Raw genomic sequence first — 15,341 nt, 5'->3', positions numbered from 1 at the left:
TCTGTCAAACTACTTTTCATGACCCGGCCTCTCGTGACCCCACCCTTTGTTGTTGCCACGCCATGACCCCCATTTTATGGGTTCACGGACTAAAGTTGTTCAAAAACAGCACTGCGTGTATATGTGAACTGATTATAGGTATATAAACGGTAGTGTTGTGTAGCGCTTCCATGAGATGTGCCAATGGTCGCTCCGCAGCGCTAGCGGTTGATGAAGGTGGGTCGCGGGGTGGTGCCGGGTGCACGCAGGGTCCTTTCTGCAATAGATCGATGCAGCACCCTTGGTGAGACCCCAGGACACTCCGCCCTCCAGCGCCTGGTGTCTCCATGCGAAGTGTCGAACAATAAAGCGCTATGCCCAGAATGTTCCGTGTGCCAGTGCCAAGAAAAGGCGTGCGCTGCTGCCACCCGGCGGGCTGTGGGAGGCAGCACTGAGACTCAATATAAAGCCCACCCTCTGACGTCACGTGCCGCCACACCCACCCCACAGCAAAACAACCCGAAGAGAGCACTCTCTGCGGACACGGGCGCTACGCAGACAGCACGCTGGAGTGACACGGGCATTCCGCACAGACATCACACGGCCACCAGATATCCGACCACGGGCACCGCACACAGGCACTGTACACGGCCGTGCTCCTGTTCCCTCCATCCCCAAAGAGATGCAGGCTGTGCTGGGCTGCCTCCTGGCTGCTGCCCTCCTGGTGGGCACAGGTAAGGTCTCCTGTCCTTAGCTACCCTTTTACTGCCCCGTGGGAGCCTTTATAGCGACATCTGAGGTGACAACTCTTTCCATTGATTCGATGGAGCCCAGGGCCGGACTGGGAACCAAAACCGGCCCTGGCAAAGTGCTCGGCAGCCCCCCCCCCCTTCCCCGCGGTGTTGGGGGTGCCGCCGAGCTCTTTGCCAGGGCCGGTTTTCGGCCGATTTTGTTACAGGGCCGATTTTGCAGCTATGCTGCAAAAACGGCCCTGTAACAAAAACGCCCCCTAGAGGGCTAAATCCGGCCCCCACCTGTGCGGCCCACCGGGGGATTGCCCGGTGCCGCTACGGCCAGGATGGAGCCTGAAATAGACTGTTGTTAATCGATGAAGTATGTTTTGTGTTCTGCCGCAGTATATGATGCTTATCTGTACATATGTGTGTGCATTGGTCGAAGTGGGCGGGATCCGAGGGGCATGTCGTGCCCATACAGCTTTCATTTAAGAGAGACCGTGTCTGCTGTGCTGTGAATCCTAGGGCGGGGGCGACGGCTAGACAAGACTTCCTGCCCGGGTGCTGCTGCCTGGAAGATCTCTAACTGTGCAGCGGGCAGTCTGCGCATGTAAAGGTGCCAGAATCCGGCAGGGGCTTTCATTAACGGGGCCACTCGACGGCGCACCTTTATTCTGCCTGTTTTATTGCAAGGGAGCCCCGGCCCAGCGGTGAGACGTGTGCTCGTGAACAACGGTCATAAAAACAACGGGACTGCGTCCAGTCCGGGCGTCACTACCATCTATGCGTTGGCAGCTCTGTTGTATCTTAAGTCTTTTTGCACATTTTGTAGCGGCCTATCTTATGCTGTGTGTAATGCAAGATCAAAATAACGACTCGCGTATTCACAGTGCTTTATGTCACGGGCTGGTACCTCGCAGCACTGAACATACACCACCACTATTCTCCACTACACGCACCAACCTGGATTATATGTGTGTATATGTATTTTTAATTCAAGCCGTGCCTTATTTTACATGTAGTTGCCTGAAGGCAGGCACGCAACGACCATAGGGCTGAAAGGGCTCCCCCCCCCATGTGTCTCAGCCCAGGCGGCTGCAGCTCCAGCTGCTGTGGGGTCGGCTGGGCTCAGCTGGGCTGTGTCTAGAGTCTTATCTCCGGCACGCCCGAGTTCTTCACAGGTCTTTAAAGGCAATTTGCATATTTACAAACCTTTCTAAACTGGTTACCAAGGCTTAGTTATTTTCTGGTTCCAGTACCCCCTGGGCCCCCACTCTGCCTATTCCTTACATTTGTATTTTACATTTACTGCCTAAATATGAGGATGCATTTCATGAAAAGGAATATAAAGTAGGGTTGCCAAAAGAAAAATGCCAGCCATGTGTTGTTTAAAGAGCCTGCAAAGACCTTGTCTTGAAACTAAATAGGTTTATGTTAGGCCTGGCACCATTGGCGTGAGTCTCCCTTCCATTTTTCGCTGTTATCTCCTCTGTTTTTGCTGGTAATAGATGCTCTGGGCACGTGCCACTGCCATTCAGTGCCACAGCGCGAATGCTCCCTGTGTAAAGATGACATGTGAATTGGTGTATCCATGATTGGCTTCTTTGGTCTACCTGTTAGTCCCTAGTAGCGTGGCCTGTGTGTGCCCAGGGCTGATAAACCAAATGCTGCTGGTGGGCCTGCAGCGCTGGTTTGTGCCACGCACAGAAGCAGCTTGTAAAGTGTGTCTCAGACCTGCCACTGCAGCGTCTGTGTGCAGTCTAGAACTGCCATCTTGGCTGTGAAGTGCACCCACTTCCCAGCCCCTGAACCTTCCCTTGGCATCATGTAAGCCACCCCTATGGTAGGGTGCATTGTATGTGTAAGGTAGGACATGCTCTGATGTGTGTAGCATGTCCTGGTAGTGAATTACACCCAATTTCGTTTTTCACTACTGTAAGTCTACCTGTTCTCCATAGGCCAGAATGGGAGGTTTGGCTATTACATTCTATAGTCCTAACTGACCCACAGAACATGGTAGAAAAACGAATTTAGTATGCCTGAGCTCAGAATATTAAAATACATCTTTTAGTGAAGTTTATTTTTATATTCTGTGTTTGAAAATACAACTTTTAGAAAGTAGGTATTTTCTTGCCTAAGCCTTCCAGTGTGCTCTGCTGTTATGTTTATTGGCTGTCTGGTTTTGGAGGGACAGGGCAGGCTGAGTCAGACCTGGGTTGAATAGAGAGATCTACATTGGAGTGAGGGGAGGGGTAGCTCCTGCACTTGAATAGGGCTGTGCCTGGCAAGGTGAATGCTGGCTCCACCTCCCACTGTGTGTCTGAAGGCAGACCCCCTCTTTCTGAAAGGAAGGATGCAGCCTGGTAAACAAAGTGCTCCAGGGCTGGACAGAACTGGTTCTGGCTGGGTTCAGAGACTTGTGACTCCTAAGAACAAAGACTTTTGGGGTATAAATATCTGTGCCCAAACCCCTACAATTTGTATTGCTCCTGGACAACAAGAAGAACCTCTGTCCGTGTAACTGAAGGAATCTGCAGGAGAAGGACTGTCCTTGTGCTTGTGTGCTGTTTCTTGGACTGGCCTGCAGTGGTTACTACTGGACTTGGAAGAAGAGGAAAGGGACTTTGAAGGAAATTTTATTTTTGCTACAGCAATCACCCAAGAGCTAGAAGAGAGCTAGCCTCCTGCAGGAGTCTCAGGCACATCAGACTCCACCACCAGCTCCTGTTTCCTCCCAGCGAGGATTTCTATCTGCAGGTGAGGCTCCTGTGAGTTCCAGGGCCTCTAGTTCTACTGTGGAGAAGAGAGTGCTGAAAATAGTCGCTAACGCCCGTTAGCGAGCCGCTGCAGCTGAGGAGCGTAAGGAAAATCATTGCGCTGCTGCTGCTGAGTGCTCGCTACCGGAGATCATCGCATCACCTGTCTGCGGGCTACCAAACACTTGCTAACACGAAGATTATCGCATTGCATGTTAGCGGGCCTCAAAACGCTCGCTAACCAAAGATCATCGCATCAAGTTCATCGCTTCACGACATCGCAGAGCGACGCCGAGCGTTCGCCATTTTCATCGCATTGCATCAGGATCGTCGCTCCCTTGCGGAGCGCCATTTTCTTTCATCGCAACAAGATCGCACACGCAACAGGCTCGGCACATCATCCTCCCTTCACGGCAAGGATTTTATCGCATCGCCGGCTTAGCGTGCAGAAGTTTGTCGCTTTGTCCTGCACACAAATCAGCGCATCATCCTCCCTTGCGGCAAGGATTCAACGCATCGCTGGTTAGCATGAGGAAAATCATCGCTACAACTCCTTAGCGACATTTTTGTTGCTTTGCTACATAATCCAGGTACCTTGTGAGTAAAAGGGTCGCAGAGACCACTGCCTTGAACTGAACACCTCTTTGCACACTTTGAACTATTTTTGCAGCATTTTTAGAATAACCCTATTTTCTAGTATTGTGGATTTTTACTGTTATTGGTCTTGTGTTAAGCCTATATATAAAGATACTTATTTTGTATAACTACCCGTGTGGTGTCCCTTTGTAGTGTTCTTCACTGTGTTACTGTGTATGGTCATAAATGCTTCACACACTGCCTCTGAGATAAGCCTAGCTGCTCGTGCTACGTTACCACGGGGTTGAGCAGGGGTTATCAAAGGGTGTAGTCTGCTTACTCTGACTTAGGAAGAAGGGTCCCTACTTGGACAGTGGCCAGCCATTGCCAACTAGAGACCCCCATTTCTAACAGTTTATACATTTAAAAAAGTGTGTATTCATTTGTAATGTGACTGCTCTGTCTGTTCCCTTTAATTATCAGTCATGGATCGTTCAGGCAGCACTAGAACACGATTAAAAGTGCTTTATATGTATATTTGCTGTTCGAAGTACGCACAGATAAGGGCTGAATATACAGCTTTAGGTGACTGCTTATTTTTGTAGCGCCTGGGACATCAAAACAATGAGCTGGCAACCCTAATCATAAGACTTGAAGTTTGTTGCAGGATCAGCACATTATTTATTTCCTCCACCCCCGATCCCTAATTAATGCCATAATAGCAATAGCTGAATTTATATCTGAAACCCTACGTCGCCATCAATAACATGCTGAGTCACTTCAAGTGTCTGGGAATGCACCCTGCATTCAGACATCTCACTCCTCATTCTCACCCTTCACTTTCATGCTCACCCTGCACTCACACCAGAGTCACAACTAGAGCCAAATTTCGGGGGGGGGAGGGTGGGCTAAGAAATATTTTTGAGGGGGAGCTAAGAAAACATTTTGGGGGGCTAATTCTTCCTGCAATAGGCAGGGTAGAGCTTCAGGGGCTCTAAGAAGGGGTGATAAACAACAAAGCCTCATTAACAAGCAGATGGTCTTTTAAAGACCTGTGGTGCTGCTGTTTGTGTGTCCGGGAAGCTGTCTCAGCTGGGCTGCCACACACAACGGGGGGAGGTGGGAGGCTAAAGCCCTTTGAGCCCAATGGGCGTTGCACACCTGACACACACTGATCCTGATGCACTTACAGTGGTCCCTCTGCACTCACAATGCACTTGTGCTGTTCACCCTGTACCTCACCCTGCAGTCACACGAGCACCCTACTCACCCTGTACTCGTGTGACCCTTCACTCACCTGTCCCCCTCACTGCTCAATCTACAATCTCACTCAAACAAGCCCGTCACTAACCAAGCATTCATTAGTCCCACTCTGCACTTACATCGGCACCCAAATTCATATGGTCACCTTACTCACCCTGCAGTCACTCCTACCCTACTCTCACACTGTTGCATCGCTCACCGTGCAGTCACAGTGATCACTCTGCACTCACAATGCATGTGCGCTGATCACCCTATACCTCACCCTACAGTCACTCCTCTAACCCTACTCTCACACTGTTGCATCTCTCACTGTGTACTCCCCCCTCCCCCACCGGTTCCCCCCACTCTGTCTCTCTGCTAGATGCAGACAGGAGCCTCCCCTGGTTCTGCCTGGCAGAAAGTAATATCTTGTTTTAGACTTCAGAGGCCCCTGTGAGAGGGGAAGATACCTTTCAATTCTGCTTTGCCGAATGACCTGACGTTTGTCCCAAAAAACGGGACATGTAGTTAAAATTAACAAAAGCGAAAGGACACTGGGACGGTCCTCTGAAAGCTGAGACTGTCCGTGGAAACCCGGGACCTTTGGTCACCCTAGTCCCCCCAATGCTTTCTAACCTACCCCCATTTGCACGCAGCTTCACCGTTCCCATACTTTCATTTTACGCACTTCGACCAGTATTTATAGGGGGATGCACACAAACCTAAGTGCAAAGCAGCGGGTCAGAAGGAAACCTAAGTGCCAAAACCGTGGGTCAGGGGGAAACCTAAGTGCAAAACAGAGGGTCAGAAGGAAACCTAAGTGCCAAAACCGTGGGTCAGAGGGAAACCTAAGTGCAAAACAGTTGGTCAGAGGGGAGGGAATATGGGATGGCAGCTGGGAGGTGTCGAGGCAGCGAGGTAACAAGCCTGCCAAAGGCCCCAGTGCAAACGGAGGGAAGGGGGTGCAGAGAGGGTAAGGGGCCTTACCAGATGGGGGTCCATGTGGTGTTTTGTGGAGCAGGCCCTCCCAGAAGATGGGGAGTGAGGGGCATGCTGGGCCTGGGAGGAGAGACTGCCGGGACCTGGGAGGAGAGAGTGCTGGGTCCTGGAGGAGAGAGTGCTGGGTCCTGGGAGGAGAGAGCACAGGGTCCTGGGAGGAGAGAGCTCAGGGTCTTGGAAGGAGAGAGCGCTGGGTCCTGGGAGGAGAGAGTGCTGGGTCCTGGGAGGAGAGAGTGCTGGGTCCTGGGAGGAGAGAGTGCTGGGTCCTGGGAGGAGAGAGTGCTGGGTCCTGGGAGGAGAGAGTACAGGGTCCTGGGAGGAGAGAGTGCTGGGTCCTGGGAGGAGAGAGTGCTGGGTCCTGGGAGGAGAGAGTACTGGGTCCTGGGAGGAGAGAGTACTGGGTCCTGGGGGGAGAGAGTACAGGGTCCTGGAAGGAGAGAGTACAGGGTCCTGGGAGGAGAGAGTGCTGGGTCTGGGAGGAAAGAGGACAGGGTCCTGGAGGGAGAGAGCACAGGGTCTTGGGGAAGAGAGCATAGGGTCCTGGGAGGACAGAGTGCCGGGGCCTGGGAGGAGAGAGTTCCAGATCCTGGGAGGAGAGAGTTCCAGATCCTGGGAGGAGAGAGTTCCAGATCCTGGGAGGAGAGAGTGCTGGATCCCGGGAGGAGAGAGCACAGGGTCCTGGGGGGAGAGAGCTCAGGGTCCTGGGGGGAGAGAGCTCAGGGTCCTGGGGGGAGAGAGCTCAGGGTCCTGGGGGGAGAGAGCTCAGGGTCCTGGGGGAAGAGAGCTCAGGGTCCTGGGGGAAGAGAGCTCAGGGTCCTGGGAGGAGAGAGCTCAGGGTCCTGGGAGGAGAGAGTGCTGGGTCTGGGAGGAAAGAGGACAGGGTCCTGGGGGGAGAGAGTGATGGGTCTGGGAGCAGAGAGAACAGGGTCCTGGAGGGAGAGAGCACAGGGTCTTGGGGGAAGAGAGCTTAGGGTCCTGGGAGGACAGAGTGCCGGGGCCTGGGAGGAGAGAGTTCCAGATCCTGGGAGGAGAGAGTGCTGGATCCTGGGAGGAGAGATCACAGGGTCCTGGGGGGAGAGAGCTCAGGGTCCTGGGGAGAGAGAGCTCAGGGTCCTGGGGGAGAGAGCTCAGGGTCCTGGGGGGAGAGAGCTCAGGGCCCTGGGAGGAGAGAGCTCAGGGTCCTGGGGGGAGACAGCACAGTGTCCTGGGTGAGAGAGCACAGGGTCCTGGGAGGAGAGAGGTTTCTTCGAAGTGTTTGGGATCAGGTGTGTTGTTTGGGATCAGGTGTGTTGTTTGGGATCAGGTGTGTTGTTTGGGATCAGGCATGTTTGGGATCAGGTGTGTTGTTTGGGTCAGGCGTGTTGTTTGGGATCAGGCATGTTTGGGATCAGGTGTGTTGTTTTGGATCAGGTGTGTTGTTTGGGATCAGGTGTGTTGTTTGGGATCAGGCATGTTGTTTGGGGTAAGGCATGTTTGGGATCAGGCATGTTGTTTGGGATCAGGCATGTTGTTTGGGATCAGGCATGTTGTTTGGGATCAGGCGTGTTGTTTGGGATCAGGCGTGTTGTTTGGGATCAGGCGTGTTGTTTGGGATCAGGTATGTTGTTTGGGATCAGGCATGTTGTTTGGGGTAAGGCATGTTTGGGGTAAGGCATGTTTGGGATCAGGCATGTTGTTTGGGATCAGGCATGTTGTTTGGGTTAAGGCATGTTTGAGATCAGGCATGTTTGGGGTAAGGCATGTTTGGGATCAGGAGTGTTGTTTGGGGTAAGGCATGTTTGGGATCAGGAATGTTTGGGGTAAGGCATGTTTGGGGTAAGGCATGTTTGGGGTAAGACATGTTTGGGGTAAGACATGTTTGGGATCAGGCGTGTTATTTGGAATCCGGCATGTTTGGGGTAAGGCATGTTTGGGGTAAGGCATGTTTGGGGTAAGGCATGTTTGGGGTAAGACATGTTTGGGATCAGACGTGTTGTTTGGAATCAGGCATGTTTGGGATCAGGCGTGTTGTTTGCGGTAAGGCATGTTTGGAATCAGGCATGTTTGGGGTAAGGCATGTTTGAGACTAGGCATGATTGCAGTTGCTCAGATTGTCTTTACTTCTTCACATGGTGATTGCGTCACCCTACATGTCATGGGGACAGGCAGCACACTTGCTTGGGATGACACAGGTGTTTTCGGCCCCTGCTTCTAGTGTGAGGTCAGACCCCACTGCCCACCTCAAAGGCTCCTCGCTGCAGTAAAGAGCCAGTCGGTTGCTTGTCTGTGTTTGTATGTGTACCATGTGGAGTCAACGTTTGCTAGAAGTGTAAAGTGGGTAAAAGGGGTTTTAATGTGGTTGTCTGTTCTCAGACTGGGAGTTCACGACTAATTATGTTTTACAAGAAAATGTAAACCCCATTTTGTTGCACTTAAACCCTGCAGAGCTTGTCTCAGACCTGCCACCCTCTGTCATTTGCCCCTTTCCCCGATTCTGCCCCTACTCTCCTCTCTTTGTCTCTGCCCATCGCTGCATACCAACCTCGTCTTCTCCCTTTCTTTTCTACGCCCTCATATCCTTGCTCTCTCCCTCCTCTTGTCATCATTCTTCTCCTTTTGCCCCCTGTCCCTCCTCCTGCCCTAGTTCTTCCCCTTTGCCCTCCTCTCTCCCTCTGATCTCCCCATTCCGGTCCTCATTCCTCTCCTTCTGTTGCCTCTCTCCCTCCTACTGTCCTCATTCTTCTCCTTCTGCCCCCTCGCTCCCTCTTACTGTCCTCATTTTTCTCCTTTTGCCCCCTGTCCCTCCTGCTGTTCTCATTTTTAGGTCGAGGGACCATCCGGTCTGCCGAAGGCAGAACCGGAAGTCCGGAGATCTTATGTTTCTGAGAGTGGCTCTTTAGCCCGCCTCTCTTTTTGGCTCTCCTCCATTGGCTGGCTTCCTAAACGGAGGCCAGCCATTGGAGGAGAGAGCCGTCCCTCCAAATAGGCTCCGTCTTTTTCAGATTCGGGGGCATGTTCCGTGCTGTTCTTTCCACTTTTTAGCCACGCCCTTTTTCGAACAGCAGGAACACGCCCCCGAATCCGAAAAAATTTCGAAGCTTCCATCCGCCATTTTTTTGCTGTCGTCTGGCCGTGAGGATCCATCCGTTCGGCGCCGTGTTGTGCTGGTGGCGGCGCTGCCGGGGCAGGCTCCAGTTCGAAGGGTCACAACAGGTCTCGCATGGAAAGCTGACACAAACCAGATGCATATGTGTAACCACTAAGGCAGGCAGGCAGCAGCCGATGGTTCGGGAGTAGAATCTCGTATGATCAAGGACACCGAAGGCCACGGAGTACAGCCCTTAGTTCTTGTGCTTTAATAAATCAAGTAGCATGTGGTGACTTCACACCGAGGGCATTATTGCGTGTACTTCGATGTGTTAGCCTCCCCGAGAGTATCAATCCGTGACCAAACAAGTCAGACCTGACACATCCAGCATATACACAGGTGAAGGTTGCTATGAAATGGTAGCTACAGGCTGATTACAGAAGCTTGTGTAGGTCAGCACGGGGGGAGGAGGGGGGGGGGGTTCAGCCCTCTGAGCGCGGTGACGGAGGAGCACAAAGGCGCTGCGGCTTCTTAAGCAATGGGTTCCTCTCTGCTTTTAAGCAAAAATCCTTTATTTAAGTGTATCGCGTCACGTGGTAACCCGTATTTACATACCATTCCTCGACGTCACAACAACCGGTCCTTAGGAGAGGAATCCCGTTTGTAGGGTCGCCATGCTCAAATTACACCCCCACCCCCTCGCCTTCTCCTCCCAGCTACCGTCTTTCGAGTAGAAATCCAATTTACATACGCTGTCGTCTCATAAATACACGCCAGCAGCGCCTTGGCATAGCTTCACCGTCTTAAATTCTGAAGTGACGTTTGTCTCCGAGAAATATGCACTCCCATATATATGTCTGGATATTGTACACGATTTATGCGTCCTGCCAAGAACTTGTGCATTCTGTATGATGGGTGCTCAGATTGTGTCGAGGCCCACCGTCCTCTCCCAGTTTGCGGCTGGAGAGGGATTTAACATATCAAAGCTCTCCGCTCTGCTTCTTGTATGTGTATACCTGAGGTTGCTGTACTGTGTACAAACATATATATAAGTAGCGTCATAGAAGCTGTGTGTGGTGTTGCAGGCCACACTACGACATGGGACTGTCCTGTAATTTCCAGTATAGTTAAGCGTATATGTGTGTTGTTGGACCCGGCCTCGTGGCGTGGTCCTGACCCCCTCTACCAGGCCGAACGGGGGCCCCTCCACCCTTCGGGGTCCCCCTGGATTGTACTCATCCACCCGCACCAGCCTACGCGACCCGGCTCACCCCGGCCGCGGCACCCACGAAGCCCCGACATCGAGGCACCAAGATACCCACACCAGCCTACGCCACCCGGCTCACCCCGGCCACGGCCCCAGCGAAGCCCCGACATCGAGGCACCAAGATCCGGCCAGGGGGCACCAAGTGGCCACTCCACCGATCCCGGAGGCGGGAAGTTTCGATGGGACCCCCAACCGTCCCCCAACGCCTGGGTTCGATCGCCTCCGGCCTCCCTGGGCACTGGCGCCTCTCCCGCTGGGTGTCTGGCCTCTCCCAGCCCGGCCCCCAGGCGCAAGGGCCCGGACATCAAAGGGCTCCAGACCTATATCTGGGGCGACCCCGCACCAGGACAGCAGTTGTATCCTGGAGTCAAGAGCCCTGCTGATCGGATCGCGGCTGACCCTACGGAGAAAGACTCATTGCCTGGAACTATAACTCGAGCCCTGCTGACTACGTCGCGGCTCCACCATACTGAGAAGAAAACACTCACGGAACATCGGGGCCCTGCTGACGCCGTCGCGGCCCAACCTCGCTGAACTACCATCGGAGCCCTGCTGACCTTGTCGCGGCTCGACCTAGCTGAACTACCATCAGAGCCCTGCTGACCTCGTCGCGGCTCGACCTATCTGAACGGACCATCCGAGCCCTGCTGACTTCGTCGCGGCTCGACCCCTCCGAGCCGCCCTGGTGCCCAGTGGACGACGTCCCGGCCCCTGGGGCCACTCCCAGCTTGAGGCTAAAGACCTGGGCGCAGGGTACCCCCGTACCAGGCTGGTACTGTCCCGCTACCCCGTCCCTACAAAGACTTTGAGACTCCTTTGGATCACCCGATCCACCTGTAAATATTGCTAAGGAAACCTGCTATTATTACCGATAAAGTATATAAGAACTGATACCAGTGTCGAGTCCTGTGTGGTGGGGTTACTGGGCTGGTACGATTATAGGGGAAGATCGTCTCCTAGGAGGCTTCTCAGCGGCGCTCGGCTACTTCCTTGCGGTAAGGAGGCCCACTGGGTGGTCCCCCCCCGACTCCCCGGAAGTCGGCCTTCTAACATGTGTGTTTTTACAACTCAAGTGTTCTCAAACGTGCATTTATTCACTGAGAAAACTGAAGTCAAAGGGGATTTAACACTTAGCGGGCGTACTTTGGGTCGTATTTTGTTACGCATTTTTGTGCTCTGAAAGGGGGATTACAGCATTGTAGGTTTAATCGCCAACGTTATACATTGCCTAGTATGATATTGTATTTACGACAGTATAGTCATGGGAGTATGTGTGGGAGTTGAGCAGGGGGGCTATAAGGTTAGGGTAGAAACTCAACTTGTACATTTCTTCTTTTGAAGTTTTTCATCTTTCACCACCATTGACCACCCCCTTTTCAACCACATGCAATGTTGGGGCTGTATTGTGGGTGTACATGTAATTGAGGGGTATATATTTTAAGATTGCGGTGTGTCTAAGAAGATAGCACAACTTTTAATCTGGGTTTGTGGATCGATTTTCGTTGTCTTTTGTGTTCCATGGAGTAAATTTGATTTTGAATCACGCCATAATCTGTGACCTACATTTTTAGATGGTAAATGCAATACCTGGGCCTGCAAGGGGGTGACATGCTTAGTTTGTTGATGTGCTCAGTGTGATTTTCACTAGCACTGGACAAAGTCTAATTTTAGGACCAAACATAAGTCGTTTCCTCTGTTTTGGTAGTAATTCTGTCTAACTAGAGCCCACTGTTGTGAGGACTTTGCCCAGGTTACATTTGCTGATGTCTTTTGAGTTTGGTGTTGGCGGGCACTAAAGTAGGCGGATGTTTGCATCCAAAATAAGTTGTTGCCCGTATGCCAGTGTGAGTCATGACTTTAGAGCTGCCAAGGTGCTCAGCGCGTGCAGCATGTTTGTGATTACCTTCCATGCAGTTTGCCATATCTAATGTTCGCAAACATTCCAATTGTAAATAAAAATACACATGCACTTCTTTGGCCCCTGTACACTGTCATCACTTTCTGGATTTTAAGCTCAATTATGTGTTTTTTGCAAACTTAAAAACTGCTGGATGAAAACTCACAAAATTTGATGAATGGTTGGTTTCACAAGGCACTTTTTAGGTCGAGGGACCATCCGGTCTGCCGAAGGCAGAACCAGAAGTCCAGAGATTTAATGTTTCTTAGAGTGGCTATTTAGCCCGCCTCTCTTTTTGCTTCTCCTCCATTGGCTGGCTTCCTAAACGGAGGCCAGCCATTGGAGGAGAGAGCCGTCCCTCCACATAGGCTCCATCTTTTTCAGATTCGGGGGCGTGTTCCGTGCTGTTCTTTCCACTTTTTAGCCACGCCCTTTTTAGAACAGCAGGAACACGCCCTCGAAGCCGAAAAAGTTTTGAAGCTTCCATCCGCCATTTTTAGGTCTCTTCTCCATTGGCTGGCCTCTTAAATGCTGGCCAGCCATTGGAGAAGAGGCTTTGTCTCGCAAAACAAGCCCCGTCCTTTTCGGATTCGGGGGCGTGTTTTTTACGAGGTTTTCTCAGGGCGTGTTTTTCTCTCCTCCAGCCAATGGCAAGAGGAGAGAAAAAGAAAAACATGCCCCCGAATCCGAAAACGCCACTGCCTTTCTCCGAGGCATTTCTGCTTCACCTCGGAGAAAAGCGGCGGTGTTCAGGGCGATTCCCTCAACGATTGGCCTGTGGCTCTTCAACCTTAAAGGATGCAAACCGGTGAGTCTTCTCACCATCCATTGTGTCTACCTCTGCCTTCTCAAGCACACATTTTCACTGATACGACTCTCCCATTCTGCAGAATTGTTCACGAGCACATTGATGCCCCCGGTCCGGCCCTATAACAAGGATTAACCGGTAAGCTTCCTGTTAAACAGCTAGCATCACGCTCACAGATTTATCACAATTTCTTCCGTAGCCGCCTCCCTTGCATGTTTTTAACCTCACATCAACTTCCCCGCGCAATTATCGCTTCCTTGACTGTCTGAGCATTTCGCGATCACTAAGCAGGTCACTTCTCAGCCTTGTTTTTCGTTCACTGCAATTATACCACGCTCGCCGCGGCAGTCTCAAGGAAGGTTGAGAGCAGGCAGCAGAGGCTTGGATTTTCCGCCGTCTTCCCTTTTTAGAGCCCCAAGCTCGCATCCAGCTCGCGCGCCGGGATCATGGTTCTATTGGAGGCTGGGAGAAGCCCCTCCCGATTTTTGGGGGCCCGTGGGCTATGAAGGAGCTGCCTTAACCGAGTTGCTTCGCTCCTTTTCTGAGACGGGAGTGGTAAAAAGAAAAATACAGAAAGGAGGAAAGCGCCGAACTGGAAACAAGGTAAGATTTCTAACTCGAACTGTTTATACCATCTGCCTCCGAGAACTCGGCTCTCACTCGGACCCGTGTTCGCCTAAGTTCGCTCTGTCCCTGCACACCTCTCCCAGGCACCCGATGCCTTCGTCGACACTGCCTTTGCGCCTTCGCCCTCCCTGGGCCTCGATCAAGCCCTCCGTGCGCCCCCCCTCCCCCCCCCCAAATCTATCACTCGTTTCTGTACCCTCACAAAAGTTGTGCAACCTCAGTACCCTTTCCTCGATGATTGTCTTCACGATTATTAAAACAATCGGACAGGTTGCCAATCACTTTAATTGAAATGTACACTCTGTTGTGAACTTTCATATTAAACTTTGAGTTGCAACCTATATGCTGTGCTATTGTGTGGTATATTATACATTTTTGCTACACAAAAGCTTGATTGATGGGGTTACATTATTTACGGCTTTCCCCTTACTTGTTATGCATATTGGGTTACATAACACTTTTTTTTGTATTTGTGAGTAAACACCTTCTAAATATGGTAGGAGTTCGTAGACAATTAATAGATAACACAGACTAGCTTCACATCGTTGTGGTCGCACTACAAGTAACTTCTGGTTCTGGGAGTCCTTTTAAGGCAAACGCCGAGCTATGGTGCGGTTTTGCTCCCGACATTAGAGAGGCGTATGGTATCATTAAGTACCGTTTATGGGACACACGAGGTACGTTAAATACAGCATCTATTTGCCAAATTGGACACATCGTTGTATAATATTCTCAATTCTAATTTGGGTCCATTCTTTGCAGGTGAGTGGGTGCCTCGCCCATATGCTGATACGCTTTCTCCGCATATGAGAGAAATATAGATATTGAGTTTGCCTATAGTGGTGTATCACACGGGTACGTGCAGTTTGTTCTTTGAGATTCACAATGAACACGAGTTATGCAATGCTCTGGTTGGCCTATCCCACTGCTCATTGCATTTTAATTTTTCTTTTAACATTAGGGGCCCTTAATAACCACCGGTCCGGTTATTTTCATCATTGCATGTATCCATCGTTGTGATACATTAGATGCAACGCCCAGTACTGTACCCTTTGGGTATGCTTTAGAGTACTTACTGCATCCGCTTGGACCAACGGCATCGGCCTTTTGTTGGGTTTTAACCACAAGTTTTTCATCTATTGTAGCATGACTCGCGGATGCTGCTTTTATACAATGCTTCATATAGTATAAATGTACTCCCTAGAACTCGCACAACTTTCACAATGTTTCAGAAATGTAAACTAAGGTTTGAGATCATGTTAACCTGTTTACTGTTTTCAACCAGTGTGTAAGGGCCGTCACCAGCTGTTTGTGTTGTCGCTTGCAAAACATAAAGCTGATCAGATCGCTCTACATGCATGTGTTTTGATTTCCCAACCTGCCAAAATG

The 15,341-nt window shown here is 51.3% G+C and overlaps 1 protein-coding gene across 1 annotated transcript in view; it reads left to right on the top strand.

Moving 5' to 3' along the window:
• Positions 1 to 516: 516 nt before the first annotated feature.
• The window catches only part of LOC146830210 (lymphocyte antigen 6E-like), an 89,718-nt gene continuing 74,893 nt past the window's right edge, over positions 517 to 15,341 (top strand). Inside the window, exon 1 of the mRNA XM_085604427.1 lies at positions 517 to 713. Coding sequence (XP_085460553.1) covers positions 662 to 713 — 52 coding nt within the window. The 5' untranslated portion in view covers positions 517 to 661. The remainder of the gene's footprint in view (positions 714 to 15,341) is intronic.

Source organism: Triturus cristatus, chromosome 5_1 (assembly GCF_964204655.1).
Source record: "Triturus cristatus chromosome 5_1, aTriCri1.1, whole genome shotgun sequence".
Taxonomy (NCBI): domain Eukaryota; kingdom Metazoa; phylum Chordata; class Amphibia; order Caudata; family Salamandridae; genus Triturus; species Triturus cristatus.
Note: the sequence above shows the minus strand (reverse complement) of the source record. Positions and strands in the feature narration are given on the sequence as shown.